This window comes from Oncorhynchus mykiss, chromosome 3 (assembly GCF_013265735.2).
Source record: "Oncorhynchus mykiss isolate Arlee chromosome 3, USDA_OmykA_1.1, whole genome shotgun sequence".
NCBI classification, from domain to species: domain Eukaryota; kingdom Metazoa; phylum Chordata; class Actinopteri; order Salmoniformes; family Salmonidae; genus Oncorhynchus; species Oncorhynchus mykiss.
Window position 1 is genome coordinate 50,788,562 of NC_048567.1, and position 14,136 is coordinate 50,802,697.

The window sequence follows — 14,136 nt, forward strand, 5'->3', positions numbered from 1 at the left end:
GAATTCTTTCATCAGATTAAAATTATGCAATAATTTCGGGCCAGTACGTGACCAGCACAATGGCACAGGTCTTATGTTATTGAGCAATGATGCCATCTATGGGAATACAAGAAACAAAATGTCAATTCTCTTGTAGTGTACTGAGGTGAAAGTGGTTAAAAACATTAAATGGGCAATTACACCTCTGTTAGCTATTATGGACTAGCAAAAGAACCCACAATACAAATGTTCAAATTAGGTTTTTATTGCTTTCATTTCCAAAGCGCTCTCTGGTGTCTGGGAAAACACAGCATTCCCTCAATAAGGAAAACCAAAGTTTTCCCTCTCTGTCATATGCATATATCCATTTAATTTAGACTTGTAAAGGTCTCTTTACATATGGGAGGCAGCCTAGTCCAACAAGGGCAATGGTGCTTGGAACTGAAAGTTTAGATTTTGTTTCACACATATTCTTTAAAGCTTTCCATTACAGTTTCCTTCATAATACACAGATTATGAACATCTCACATTTCTCACACAATTGAGGGTGGAATATAATAGTCTTCAGAACACCCTCTGAAGTATCCTCACAACAAAGCATAACAGGAATATTCACTTCACTTGAATAATGGCGTTAGTGGTGATGGTAACTACCCTGATAGCTTTATAAGTAGTTCTAGAGTTAAGTCGATGATACAACAAAATATTCTGATATCTTACTTATCACAAGGTCTCTCACTGTCCAGAGACATCTTATTAAAAGAAAAATGGAATTTAATGTGACTTTTTTTTTCTTTTTTTCTTACAACACATTTCAAGTCTCCTCACCACCAATGTAGTAAAATTGCATTAAAAGTGTAGGAAAATGGTTAAACTGTTTGGCACTTTTTTATTATCATTTTTTTCATTATTATTTTCCCCCATAAAGTAAACAAGGAGACAAAAATCTTGAGGATGCAGTGATATTCTAACCATCTATGAAAAAAAAAGTTTTAAAATGCAGAATCTCTGTATCAACATGTTCCCACCATAAAAACAATCCAATGACAGAATGTGAAACCAGAAGTACAGTAAGTGATTCAGCCCGTTAGAAAACAGTATAAAATGGCATCCTACAAAAAGAGGTTCAGAGCTGAGTAAAAATGCTGAAAATGCAGTCTCTGATGCAGTCTAAACCAGCGGACATGTCACCATTAAAGCATTAAAAAGCACCAAGATTGTGCATGGACACTGCTCAATGTACATATGTCCCAGATATGTGTAGAAAAGGAAATCAAGAGTGTCCAGAGAAGTGAAGTGAATGTGGCGCCAGAGGGGCTCTGCTTCAGCTTGCTGCTTGGGGAGTTGTAGTGTGATGAGAGGCTAGATGTGGCCAGACCCTATGGGAGATTTGTGGTAGGGAGAAGAGGCATGGAGACAGGGAGAGAGCCCTTGCTCTTTGGATCAGTACGGATGGGGCTCTTTCCGGCTCAGAATGCGGGTGCTGCTGGCAGAGACGGTGGCACTGCGAATGACCTCCATCCACCTGTATGGAGAGAAAAAGACAGGGGGTTTCACACTGCCTAGTAACATCTGTAAACAAACATACTGTACACAATACAGGATAGACAGAAGTGTACTGTACCTCTCAAAAGTGTATTCGCTCTCAGATCTGAAGTAGTAGACGTGGGATTTGAAATGCAGTTTGAAGACATAGTCCTTGTGGATGTTTTCAGACTCAGTGGGGATGGTGACCGAGTAGCCCAACAGGGGGAGACTGGCCAGAGGATAATCATCCTGGAGAGAGGGGAAAGGACCAAACAGTTAAGCATTCTGAATGTTATGAAGCTACTTACAATCAGTAACAAACAGTTAAAGCGATCGGAATTTCAAGGAGCTACTCACTTTCACTCAGTGGTGTAAAGTACTTAAGTAAAAAATACTTTGAAGTATTACTTAAGTAGTTTTTTTTGGGTATCTGTACTTTACATGACCATTTTTTACTTCACTACATTCCTAAAGAAAATTATGTACTTTTTATCCATACATGGTCCCTGACACCCAAAAGTACCTGGTACATTTTGAATGCTAAGCAGGACAGGAAAATGGTCTAATTCACACATCAAGAGAACATCCCTGGTCATCCCTACTGCCTCTGATCTGGAGGACTTACTAAACACACATGCTTTGTTTGTAAATGATGTCTGAGTGTTGGTGTGCCCTTGGTTATCCGTAAATGACAAAATTAAATTGTGCCGTCTGGTTTGCTTAATATAAGCAATTGTAAATGATTTATACTTGTACTTTTGATACTTAAGTATATTTTTTGCAATTACATTTACTTCTGATACTTAAGTATATTTAAAACCAAATACTTTTAGACTTTTACTCAAGTAAGACTTTTACTCTTTTACTTTATTTTACTACATTTCTACTGTCTTTACTTTTACCACCACTGCTTTTCACTACAAAAAACACTCGATAACACTATCATACTTTCATGGTGCATTTTGAAATGAGGGAAAATGCCCCACGGCTACAGGTCACAGAACATGTGCCAAAACATGAGTAACTAACTATAGCATTTACAAACAATGGTTTCTTTCAGGTGGTGATTCTAATGGGTTCAGGGGAGCTGTGCTGAAAGTGAGAGCAGATCAACTGGCATGGGGATGTGCGTAACTCCCTTACATGGCACATGGATTTGAAATTCCACAGAGAAATGGGATATTCTTAAATTAATGGGATATTGTTAGATTGTAAACAATACTGCCATGTTGAAGATCATGGATCATGAGCAGGAGGAGGCTAGGGAGTCATCCCCAGCACACATTGTTGTGCTTCTGGCCTTCACAGACATACATGGATCATAAGGAGGGGGAGAGAGGCCCCAGAACACATTGCTGTAGTTCTGGTACCTAGTGTATCAAGCGTCTCAGAGTGCTAACTTATAATTAGTAAGATGACATGGGGGACCTGGTCGTAGAGCAGAAATCCTACTCGGACGCTTTGTGAACACGGGCCATGGTCTACACAGACAGACAAACACGAGGAGTAGGTGCTAGACCTCACCTGGTGGGTCTTGTAGAAGAACAGGCTGAAGTTGGTGAAGACCACCCAGAGTTTCTGCCAGCCGTTGCTGTTCTTGAACTTCCTCAGCAGGTTTCCTGACAGCTGATTCTACAGTAGAAAAACGATTTACAAATCAGTGAACTTTGTTCATGTACTACATAGAAAAAAACATGAAGAGGGAATTTCAACAAACACTTACAGCACCTTCAGTAACTATTCACACCCCATCACCTGTTCCACATGTTTTTGTGTTACAGCCTGAATTTAAAATGGATTAAATGGACTTTTTTTTAAACACTAGCCTACACACAATACCCCATAATGTCAAAGTGGAATTATGTTTTTAGAAATGTATTCAATATGAATAGCTGAAATGTTTTGAGTAAAGTACTCAAGCCTAAATAAGTTCAATACATAAGTTCAGGAGTAAAAATGTGCTCAACACATAATAAGTTGCATGGACTTACTCTGGGTGCAATAATAGAGTTTATCATGATTTTTGAATGACTACCTCATCGCTGTACCCCACACATAAAAGTACGTAAGGTCCCTCAGTCGAGCAGCGAATTTCAAACACAGATTCAACCACAAAAAACTGAGGTTTTTCAATACCTTGCTACGGGTACCTATTGGTAATGCAAAATATAATGCAGACATTGAATATCCCTTTGAGAATGGTGAAGGTATTAATCACACTGGATGGTGTATCAATACACCCAGTCACTACAAAGATACAGCTGTTCTTCCTAACTCAGTTGCTGGAGAGGAAGGAAACCTCTTATGGATTTCACTATGAGGCCAATGGTGACTTTTAAACAGTTACAGAGTTTAATGGCTGTGATAGGAGAAAGCTGAGGATGGATCAACATCATTGTAGTTAATCCACAATAATAACCTAATTGACAGAGTGAAAAGAAGGAAGCCTGTACAGAATACAAATATTCCAATACATGCATCCTGTTTGCAACAAGGCAAACTGCAAGACATCTGGCAAAGAAATTAACTTTTTGTCCTGAATACAAAGCTTGGGGCAAATCCAACACAACACATCACTCAGTACCACTCTTCATATTTCCAAGCATGGTGGTGGCTACATCATGTTATGGGTATGCTTGTCATTGGCATGGACTAGGGAGTTTTATAGGATAAAAATAAAAGGAATAGAGCTAAACACAGGCAAAATCCTAGAGAAAAACTTGGTTCAGTTTGCTTTCCAACAGACACTGGGATACAAATTCACCTTTCAGCAGGATAATAACCTAAAACACAAGGCCAAATATACACTGGAGTTGCTTACCAAGATGATGTTGAATATTCCTGAGTGGCCTAGTTGCAGTTTTGACTTAAAATCTTCTTGAAAATGTATGGTAAGACTTGAAAATGTCTGTTTAGCAATGATCAACAACCAACAGATCTTGATGAATTGTTAAAAGAATAAATGTGCAAATATTCTAAAATCTAGTTGTGCAAAGCACTTCTCGACTTACCCAGAAAGACTCACAGCTTTAAATCGCTACCAAAGGTGATTCTAACATGGGGGTGTGAATACTTATGTAAATAAGATATTTCTGTATTTAATTTTCAATAAATTTGCATTCATTTCTAAAAACATGTTTTGACTTTGTCATTATGGGTTATTGTGTGTAGATGTGTGAGAAGAAAGAACAAAACAACAGAATGTTGAATAAGACAAGAGGAACGAATATTGTCTGAAGGCACTGTGTATGTTAGTGCGTAAGGAATAGTGTGTGCTGCACTGTAAGCTCTGAAAATAAACCCACTGTAATTAAGCCTGAGGCCTCTGTTCACTTCAGTGGTTTAAAGGAGGTAAGTACAGCTATAAACAGACAGTGTCTATCCTGGGGTCCATCCAGCAACAGTTTAAAGTCACTGAACTAACAGTGACCTCTATGGTCACTGTAAACAACTGCCATCTAGTGGCAATATAAAGCATTTACTGTAAACTGAGCCATCATTTTAGGCTTCCACCAACTTATTTTAGTTTGTCGCAGGTCTTTACAGGTGAAAAGTGTTACACAAAAGCGTTCAACTTTTCACCAACGACCTCAAAGAAGATACAAGGTGCTAGTATATGACAGTAATGCTACAATGCGATGGGGAGGCCTCTCCTCTCTCCCTGGCTCCTTTACCTCTAGACTCCTGCAGGAATCACTAAAGGAGAGGCTGTGAACTCGATACCAGCAGATAAGAGACAGAGGCACTGGTCCCTGGCCACTGCCGGGCCCCGAGAGGGAGGCCTCTGAGTCACTGACTGGACTAGGGTCCTCTACCACGGAGGACAGGCAGACGGACACACAGAAGAGACAGACAGAAAAGAGAGAGGGGGGGAGGGAGGAGAGGACAGAGACACAAAGACTGAGTAGGTGTAAACACACACATGCACTGCAAGGGCTAAACACGGAGGGGGGGGGGGGGGGGGACGGGGGGGACTAACGGTGAGTCCAGGTACGGCTCTGAAGGAGAGAAAAAAGGAGCTCAAAACCACACGGGACATCCACAGTAGAGATTAGATAAGAAAACCACACTGGAACAGTTAGCCACAGAGGGCAAGATGAGAACAGTGTCCTGGCAGTGCACCCACCTCATGCTAAAGTCTGGTCTTGCTCTGGGCTCAGTATACAACATAACAGAGAAAATAAACGGCTTGAAAGATGCCATCTCAGCTGCACTGAGATGTGCTGTTCAAGAATGAAAAACGTCGATGACATCCTGCCGAGTGTCCTATGTAGCAATTCACAGACGAGACAGTGCCAACAGCTTGGGGACAAAGCACTGAGGTAATCTAATGTCTAAATAGCACAGGACAGAGAGAGAGGGTGGCACAGGAGGACATTGTTCCCAGGGGAGAGAAGCACATTCAATAAGGAGAGGAAACAGATACACACTCAGAAACATAGTGAGTGAGAGAGAGATGGGGGAGGGGAGGGCAGAGCAGGACAGGTTAGGACTGGTTGTGGTACCTCCACAGCTATGCTAAAGTCCACCATGGACACGCTGGTGTTCCTGTGCCAGCACACGTGCACCGTGGTGTTACCACGGTGAGGGGCCTGCCTCTCCAGGGAGGTGCGTGACGCCATCAGGTCGTCCTCAGACTCCGCCTCCGCACAGGAGTCCTCTGTTGTGGATTCTGGGAAATTCAGGAAGCGGTTAATTCCACATACACACGGCGACAACGTGGGAAGACGGATCCTACTGTAAAACCTGATGAGATAAATGGTAGCACAATACTTCATAGTGGCTAGGTTTGTAAATACATGCAGACAGGCTGTAGGAAATCAGAAAAATAAAATATATATAAAAATATATATAATTATATATATAAACCATCAATTTTGAAGCATTGTATTTGAGCTATTCAAGCTCATTTTGGATGTATTAGTTGGCCCATTCTGCCTCTGAAGTTTCTAGAAGAGAACTGTCCGTGCAATGAGGGAACAGTATGGGGAGAACTCAGCGATAACTCATTAACGCGTGCGGTCGGATGATTCTCCAGACACTACTAGCTGTCCCCTACGGCAGGCCCAGTGCCCATGCTCTAGAGTCTGTATACTGCAGTATCAACTTACTGTTATCAGTCAGACTTCTGGCCAGCAGGTCAGCCGTGTGGCCGTTGCTGGTCTCTGCCAAGTCAATGGCCATCTTAATGTCCTCCATCCACTTCTCCATCTCTGACAGGGAACTGGATGGGGGGGGGAGAAAGAATGAGAGAGAAAGAGGGAGAGAAATGGACAGAAAAGGTCATGTATTTTCTTCCACCAGTGCCGGGCTTCACCTAATAAATATTTAATGTGGTTATTTCTATGACCAAGTGTGCTTTATAAATAATGAACGTGCCTTTGTGATTATACAAATGCCTTATTGTCAACTGCTGAGTTTACCGGTCGCCTGCTGATTCACCAACCACTGTACTCTGAATACCGACCACTTTAGTCATACCACAGCAAACATGAAAACCCACATCCTTGTACACATACTGTTGTCTGGCATCTGTCGAACGACTACCCAATAGTCCAGCTCGTTCGGAGTTTGGACCACAGACTCACCTAGCTGCTACCACCACTGACTGACGCTGCCCAACCAGGGTGAAGGCGTGAGGCACACCCCACTCGTCCTCGCTCTCCCGGATCTGGGGACACACAGACACAGTCAGTCAACACATGGGGCATGAGAGGAACAAATCTGCTTGTGGGAGAGGGACTGCGTGTGTGTGTGAGAGAGAGAGAAAAAGGGGGACAGGGAGAGAGCGACAGAGGGGGAATTAAAGAGAGACACAGATGGTAGGGGAGTTACTGTGGCACAGCACGCTAGTTTATTTACAGCAAGTAATTACAAACTTGTGACAGCTACTGTACTCTACTGTGCTGCACTCCACGCCAGGGCACAAGAGGGGGGTTAAGAAAAGGTGAAAGAAGAGAGTCAACTTACTGTCATGTCGTGGAGAGGGAGCTGCCCATGCACTTTGAACTGGTTCGTCGCCGTCATTCCTCGACTCGTATACAAGAGGACATCATTGAACTGTCACCGGAGAACAAGAGAAAAGTGAAGGCAATCATTAACGGGTTATTAATAGCCACACCAACCTCACTTATTGACTTCACACAAAAAGAACACTGAACGATTGTCTGTGGCTTGGTGAATACATTGGCTGTGTTGGGCATACGCCTGTAGCAGCGGCACTAGATAACATTCAAGCTGTTCTAACACGAATCATGATTCAGATGAGTCGTGGTCTCAATTAGATGCCCTACAATAACGAATAGGGACACTGGCTCAAAAACAGTAAACAGCTGCATAGAAAGATAAGGAAGCCGTCGTCTTTGAGGCATTTTGTACAAAGTCATTCATACCGAGGAGGTTAAACACAGCGCTCTACTTTCCATAGCCGTCTATCTTGCGAGATCACTCGACTGAATAATCTGTTTAAGAACTCATTCAGGATGACATCTCAGATGCATTGCAGACATTACCAGGAAAAACATTCGTTGCTGGAGGCCTTTTCCAGACAGCTTGCTGAGACAGCCTAGCCGGATGAACTCCTGAAAAACACCAATCACAACAAATTCCATCACAACATCTCAGGGAAAGATAAAAACTGATAAAAACAAATGAGTTTTTCAAACTGGCTACTCTCACATACAAAATGTTGATATGGGATTCCGTCCAAAATGGCACCCTATTCCTTACATAGTGCACTACTTTTGCACTATATAGGGAATAGGGTGCCTTCAGGGACGCATCCAGATCCCTACTTGAACTCACCCGCCCTGGAGTGACTAGACTGTCGATGCCAATCAAATCCTTCTTAAGCTCCAGAAGCTTCTGGAAGTTCTCCATCTTGATCATGCTGCCGTGGAGCTGGGCCACCACCTCTGACACGTCCGCCAGCGCGGCTACGGGAGAGGACACAGCAACGCTCAGTCTGTGATGTCATAGACCTCAACTGCACCAGGGGGGCTCCCTAAGCTAGCCCGGCCTCAGAGAGCCCCTGACAGCTACAGAACAGTAACAGTTACCTCTGCAGTCCCTGAAATCCACGTGTGTGGGGGGGTAGTGTTTGCACAGACGCTCCAGGATCTGCTTGTAATGCAAGAGGCGGTGCAGGGGCCTGAGGATGAACACGTTGAGAGGGATGTAGCACACCTTCTGCAGCTCAAAGTCCCGGACCAGCACCTCCAGCCGCCGGGAGCCCCGGCATGCCTTCTCCAGCTCCACCAGGGCCTCCGAGTGCTTCTGGAGGTGGGCAGTCAGCGGCTACAATAGAGTAGGGTTGAGTAGAATAGATCTTTATTGGCCATTTGCACACACACACACACACACACACACACACACACCAGGCTACGGGGAGCACAGGGTCAGCTGCAAAACAACGCCCCTGGAGCTGTACGACAGTTTGTACAAGTCAGCATACATTGGTCATGGTGCAGATACAAAGTGAATTTGATATAAAGTGCAAGAAAAAGCAGCCAATACCTTCAGGCCCTGTAGATTCTTCAGCATGACATCACCGATGCGCTGGTAATCTCCTTTAATGTGGGCATTGGAGCGCCCTTCCCTATAAAAAAAATAAAACACTAGCAACTTCTTCTCTCTGGAACAGTTTCATGCTAGGGTTTGTGCTGACAGATTTCTGCTGTGGACAGCAGAGGAATGTGAAGCACTTAAAAGACTCTTAAAGCCATATTTCATATTCATGTGAGCTCCAACACTCATGCAAGGACATTTAAATGGCATTTGACTGCACCGCTGAAAACCGCAAGCAGGTGTCTACCTTGAGCATGAATTGCAGTTGACAGCTAGATATAGCACCATGCAGACTGACCTTTCTCCACGCTCGTTCATTCAAAATACGAACCAATACGTTCTGGAGTGGGTAGTACAAGCCCAAAGAGGACATTTTGAATGTTATGCCTTTGAGATACAACCCCTCTTTCACTGACAAAACCCTCTACCAGATCTAAATCAAAGGTCAACAGTCAGGAGAGGGCTAAAATAATAATTTGAATATGTAAAACAAGATAGCCAGCTACATGCATCTGTGCTCTGTATTCGGGCTGCTGATTTGCCTTTGGGGCTTTAGCCATGTTTTGAGAGAAAACACAGTCAGATCTTGCGTGGAGGTCCCTTTCGCTCTCGTTTGGTCTTGTAGTACATCTGGACATGTGATGCTGATCACTACAGTATGAAGTCTGCAACAGTGACTGTCTGCCAGCCAGGCCCTCTCTGTGCCACCATAGGGGAGCTCTGATGTAAGGACCACATCATTAAGAGGAGCAGACAGTGGAAAAACCCACAGGCTAGAAGTAGTGGCTTGATGCAGCGCGGCCGTTGCCATAGCAACCCCAGCTCCCCAGGTCATCCATGGGAGGTGCGTCTCTGCGATAAGGCCTCCCAGACGGAATGTCAATACCGCTCATTAGACAAAGACCAGGCCCCGGGATCAATGAGCCCAGTTCACAATGACAAACCCCAACTGTGTTCTTACTCTAAGGGGACCTTACACAAAACGAGGCTAAGTGCACTGGCATTTTAAGAAAAAATGACCTGAACTATAAAAGAGATGTATCATTGTGATGGATTATAGTCATCCAGTGAGGTACAAGGCCTTTCATGCCATCTCACCATAGAGCCAGTCTCTGCTCCACCTCTCTGAGGAAGCCGGAGTGGAACTTGTACAGAGGGTCAAAGTTGGAGAAGATGGTGCTCTTCAGGGAGTCCGGTGCAGCGTCATCTTTTCCCACCAAGTTCTGAAAAGACTGGGATGACACACACACACAGAGAGAGAGAGAGAGTTCTGCATTAGAGCACACTCTTTATTGTGCAAATCGTGACATTCTCAATTGCCAGGAGCCAAAAGAGGACTTGCAATCTAATGAGGTGAAATGCAGTGTTTCTGGTGAATTAGGAGCCCATCTGCTTGGATTGCATTAGAATCTGCCTGATGTGCTGCTGCCAAAAAGACCTCTGTGCTGTTGTTTAGCAACAATCACATTGGCCTCATGACTTCCACCAAATCCTTTAACGACCTGTAGATGAATGGAGGAATCGACCTGGAGATGAATGGAGGAAATGGAGGAATCAATAGCCCATCATTCCTGACAAGACCCAGGGGGAGTCTTTCATTAAAGGCTACCTGATCAGATTAAAAGGGAAGCTATAGCCTGATGTGGTTTGGGGTGGTGGAGTTGGAGGTGGTGGGGGGGTGGTTTAGCTGGTTTGCATCCCATATGACACCTTATTCCCAATATAGTGCACTACATATACACCCATAGTGTTCTGGTCAAAAGTAATGCAAAAATATTCACACCCCTTGACTTTATCCACATTTTGTTTTTGTTACAAAGTGGGATTAAAATGGATTTAATGGACAACGATCTCGACAAAATACTCTGTAATGTTAAAGTGGAAGAATTTATATATATTTTTAAATGAATGGATGTTAAAAAAACGAATATATCTTAATTAGATAAGTATTCAACCCCCTGAGTCAATCAATACATGTTAGAATCACCTTTGGCAGTGATTGCAGCTGTGAGTCTTTCTGGGTAAGGCTCGAAAAGCTTTGACTGAATTGTACAATAACTGCCCTTATTCTTTAAAGAAATGATTAAAACTCTGTCAAGTTGGTTAATTATTGCCAGACAGCCATTTCCAAGTCTTATAGATTTTCAAGCCGATTTAAGTGAAAACTGTAACTAGGCCACTAAGGAACATTCAATGTCATCTTGGTAAGCAACTCCAGTTGCTTCAGTAAGTATTTACACCCCTTGACTTCAACATTTTATTGTGTTACAGCCTGAATTGAAAATATATTAATATATCATAATGTCAAAGTGGAATGATGTTTTTTGAATTTTTAACAAATTAATGAAAAATGAAAAGCTGAAATGTCTTAAATTAACCCCATTGTTATGGCAAGCCTACATAAGTTCAGGAGTAAAAATTTGCTTAACAAGTCAGATAATAAATTGGATGATCTTCGATTGACTACCTCATTTCTGTTCCCCCACACACAAAATGATCAGTAAGGTCCCTCAGTCGAGCATTAGGGAGTTGAGTTTCAAACACAGATTCAACCACAAAGACCAGGGAGGTTTTCCAATGTCTCGCAAAGAAAGGCACCCCTTGTTAGATGGGTAAAAATGATAATGCAGACATTGAATATCCCTTTGTGCATGGTGAAGTTATTAGTTACACTTTGGATGATGTATCAATACACCCAGTCACTACAACGATTCAGGTGTCCTTCCTAACTCAGTGGCTAGACGGGAAGGAAACCACTCAGGGATTTGGTGACTAATGGTGACTTTAAAACAGTTACAGAGTGTAATGGCTGTGATAGGAGAAAATTGAGGATGGATCAGCAACATTGCAGTTACTCCACAAAACAAAACTAATTTAAAAGAGTGAAAAAAGTGGAGCCTGTACAGAAAAAAAAATATTTTAGAACATGCAACTAGGCACTAAAGTAATACTGCAAAATAAATGTGTCAAACAATTCACTTTTGTGTTATGTGTTTTGAATTTGCCCAAACATTACTTAGAACCACTCTCCATAAATTCAAGCACAGTGGTGGCTGCATCATGTTTTGGGTATGCTTGTAATCATTAAGGAATTAGGAGCTTTACAGGATAACAAATAAATGGAATGACGCTAAGCACAGGCAAAATACTAGAGGAAAACCTAGTTCCGTCTGCTTTCCACCAGACACTGGGACATCTATTCACCTTTCAGCAGGACAATAACTTAAAACACAAGGCCACATCTACACTGGAGTTTCTTACCAAGAAATGTTGAATGTTCCTGAGTGGTTGAGTTAGTTTTGACTTACATCTGCTTGGAAATATATGGCAAGACCTGAAAATGGTTGTCTAGTAATGATCAACAACCAATTTGACAGAGCTTGAAGAATAAAAATAAATAAATAAATAAATAATGGCAAATATTGTACAATCCAGTCTCAGAGACTTACCCAGAAAGACTCACAGCTGTAATCACTGCCAAAAATGATTCTGTCATGTATTGACTGGGGTGTGAATACTTATGTAAATTAGATATGTCTGTATTTTATTTTCAATACGTGTACAAAATGTCTAAAACATGTTTTAACTTTTTCATTTTGGGGTATTGTGTGTAGATGAATGTGAAAAAGTAATCAATTTAATACATTTTGAATTCAGAGTGTAACAAAATGAGCAATAAGTCAAGGGGCATGAATACTTTTTGAAGGCAGTGTATATTTGGACTTGTATTTTAGGTAATTGTCCTGCTGAAGGTTTTCGCCTGTGCTTAGCTCCATGCTGTGCTTAGTCCTTGCCTATGATAAGCATACCCATAAGCATACCCATAACATGATGCAGCCACCACCATGCTTGAAAATATGAAGAGTGGTACTCAGTGATGTGTTGGCCCCAAACATAATGTTTGTATTCAGCACAAAAAGTTCATTTATTTGGCACAGGATGCATGATTTGGAATATTTTTATTATGTACAGGCTTCCTTCTTTTCACTCTGTTATTTATGTTAATATTGTGGAGTAACTACAATGTTATTGCTCCATCCTCAGTTTTCTGCTTTAAAGTCACCATTGGCCTCATGGTGAAATACCTGAGTGGTTTCCTTTCTCACCGGCAACTGAGTTAGGAAGGACGCCTGTATCTCTGTGGTGACTGGGTGTATTGATACAACATCCAAAGTGTAATTAATAACTTCACTACGCTCAAAAGGATATTCAACGTCAGATTGTTTACATTTTTGTTACCCATCTACCAATAGGTGCCCTTCTTTGTGAGACAGTTGAAAACATCCATTGTTTTTTGTGGTTTTGTGCGTAGGCCAGTGACACAAAATCTCAATTTAATACATTTTAAAATCAGGCTGTAAGACAACAAAATGTGAAAAAAGTCAAGAGGTGTGAATACTGTATGAAGGCAGTGTAGACAGGAGAGGGACAGGGTTTAGCGGAGGTAAAGCAGGGTGCTGCTGAAAGGCCTTGGGAAGCAGACAGCAGGCAGCAGCTGTTTCTCAGATGACTTAACAACACCAGCCAATGGGGGAGGGTGGAGAGGGGGAGGGGAGAAAAAAAAAAGGAGAGAAAGAATGAGAAAGCGAGAAGAGAGTGACCGAAAGAGAAAGAGCAGCCAAGGCAAATGTTTATGAGAAGTGTAAAAGGCTTCTCTAAACATCAGAGAAGACAAGAAGCGACGGCGGCCCACATAAACAGCGAGGGAAGAGAGTGGTTCTGCAGTCTCCGTTTCCACATCTGTGAACGCTGCTACAGCCAGATGATGTTCACAGGGTGAATACTGAATACTGACTTCATACCCCGCACGACTAAAACACTTGCCGCTCAACCCCCCTTCCCCAAAAGACGTGTAAATATTGGGACTATAAATTGTGGCTGTATTATACTTATTCTAAAACGTTTATTTTATTCTACTGAGCCATTTACTTTTATGTTCATATTATTATCTTTTATCATTTCGTATTGCTGTTGCATTGTGGAGAAGGAACCTGCACGTAAGCATTTCATTGGATGGTGTATATCATGTATACCATGTGTATCCCGTACACATGACTAATAAAA

The 14,136-nt window shown here is 42.2% G+C and overlaps 1 protein-coding gene across 8 annotated transcripts in view; it reads right to left on the reverse strand.

Annotated features, from left to right (window-relative positions):
- Window positions 1-226: 226 nt before the first annotated feature.
- Window positions 227-14,136, reverse strand: part of farp1 (FERM, RhoGEF (ARHGEF) and pleckstrin domain protein 1 (chondrocyte-derived)) — a 107,495-nt gene continuing 93,585 nt past the window's right edge. For all 8 annotated transcript variants that reach the window (XM_036974534.1, XM_036974536.1, XM_036974538.1 and 5 more), the window contains exons 16-27: window positions 10,171-10,304; window positions 9,022-9,103; window positions 8,565-8,802; window positions 8,311-8,441; window positions 8,019-8,087; window positions 7,477-7,566; window positions 7,095-7,177; window positions 6,618-6,730; window positions 6,012-6,178; window positions 3,031-3,138; window positions 1,604-1,755; window positions 227-1,504 (exon numbers count right to left, since the gene is read on the reverse strand). In XM_036974534.1, the coding sequence (XP_036830429.1) occupies window positions 1,423-1,504; window positions 1,604-1,755; window positions 3,031-3,138; window positions 6,012-6,178; window positions 6,618-6,730; window positions 7,095-7,177; window positions 7,477-7,566; window positions 8,019-8,087; window positions 8,311-8,441; window positions 8,565-8,802; window positions 9,022-9,103; window positions 10,171-10,304 (1,449 nt within the window). In that variant the 3' untranslated portion in view covers window positions 227-1,422. The remainder of the gene's footprint in view (window positions 1,505-1,603; window positions 1,756-3,030; window positions 3,139-6,011; window positions 6,179-6,617; window positions 6,731-7,094; window positions 7,178-7,476; window positions 7,567-8,018; window positions 8,088-8,310; window positions 8,442-8,564; window positions 8,803-9,021; window positions 9,104-10,170; window positions 10,305-14,136) is intronic.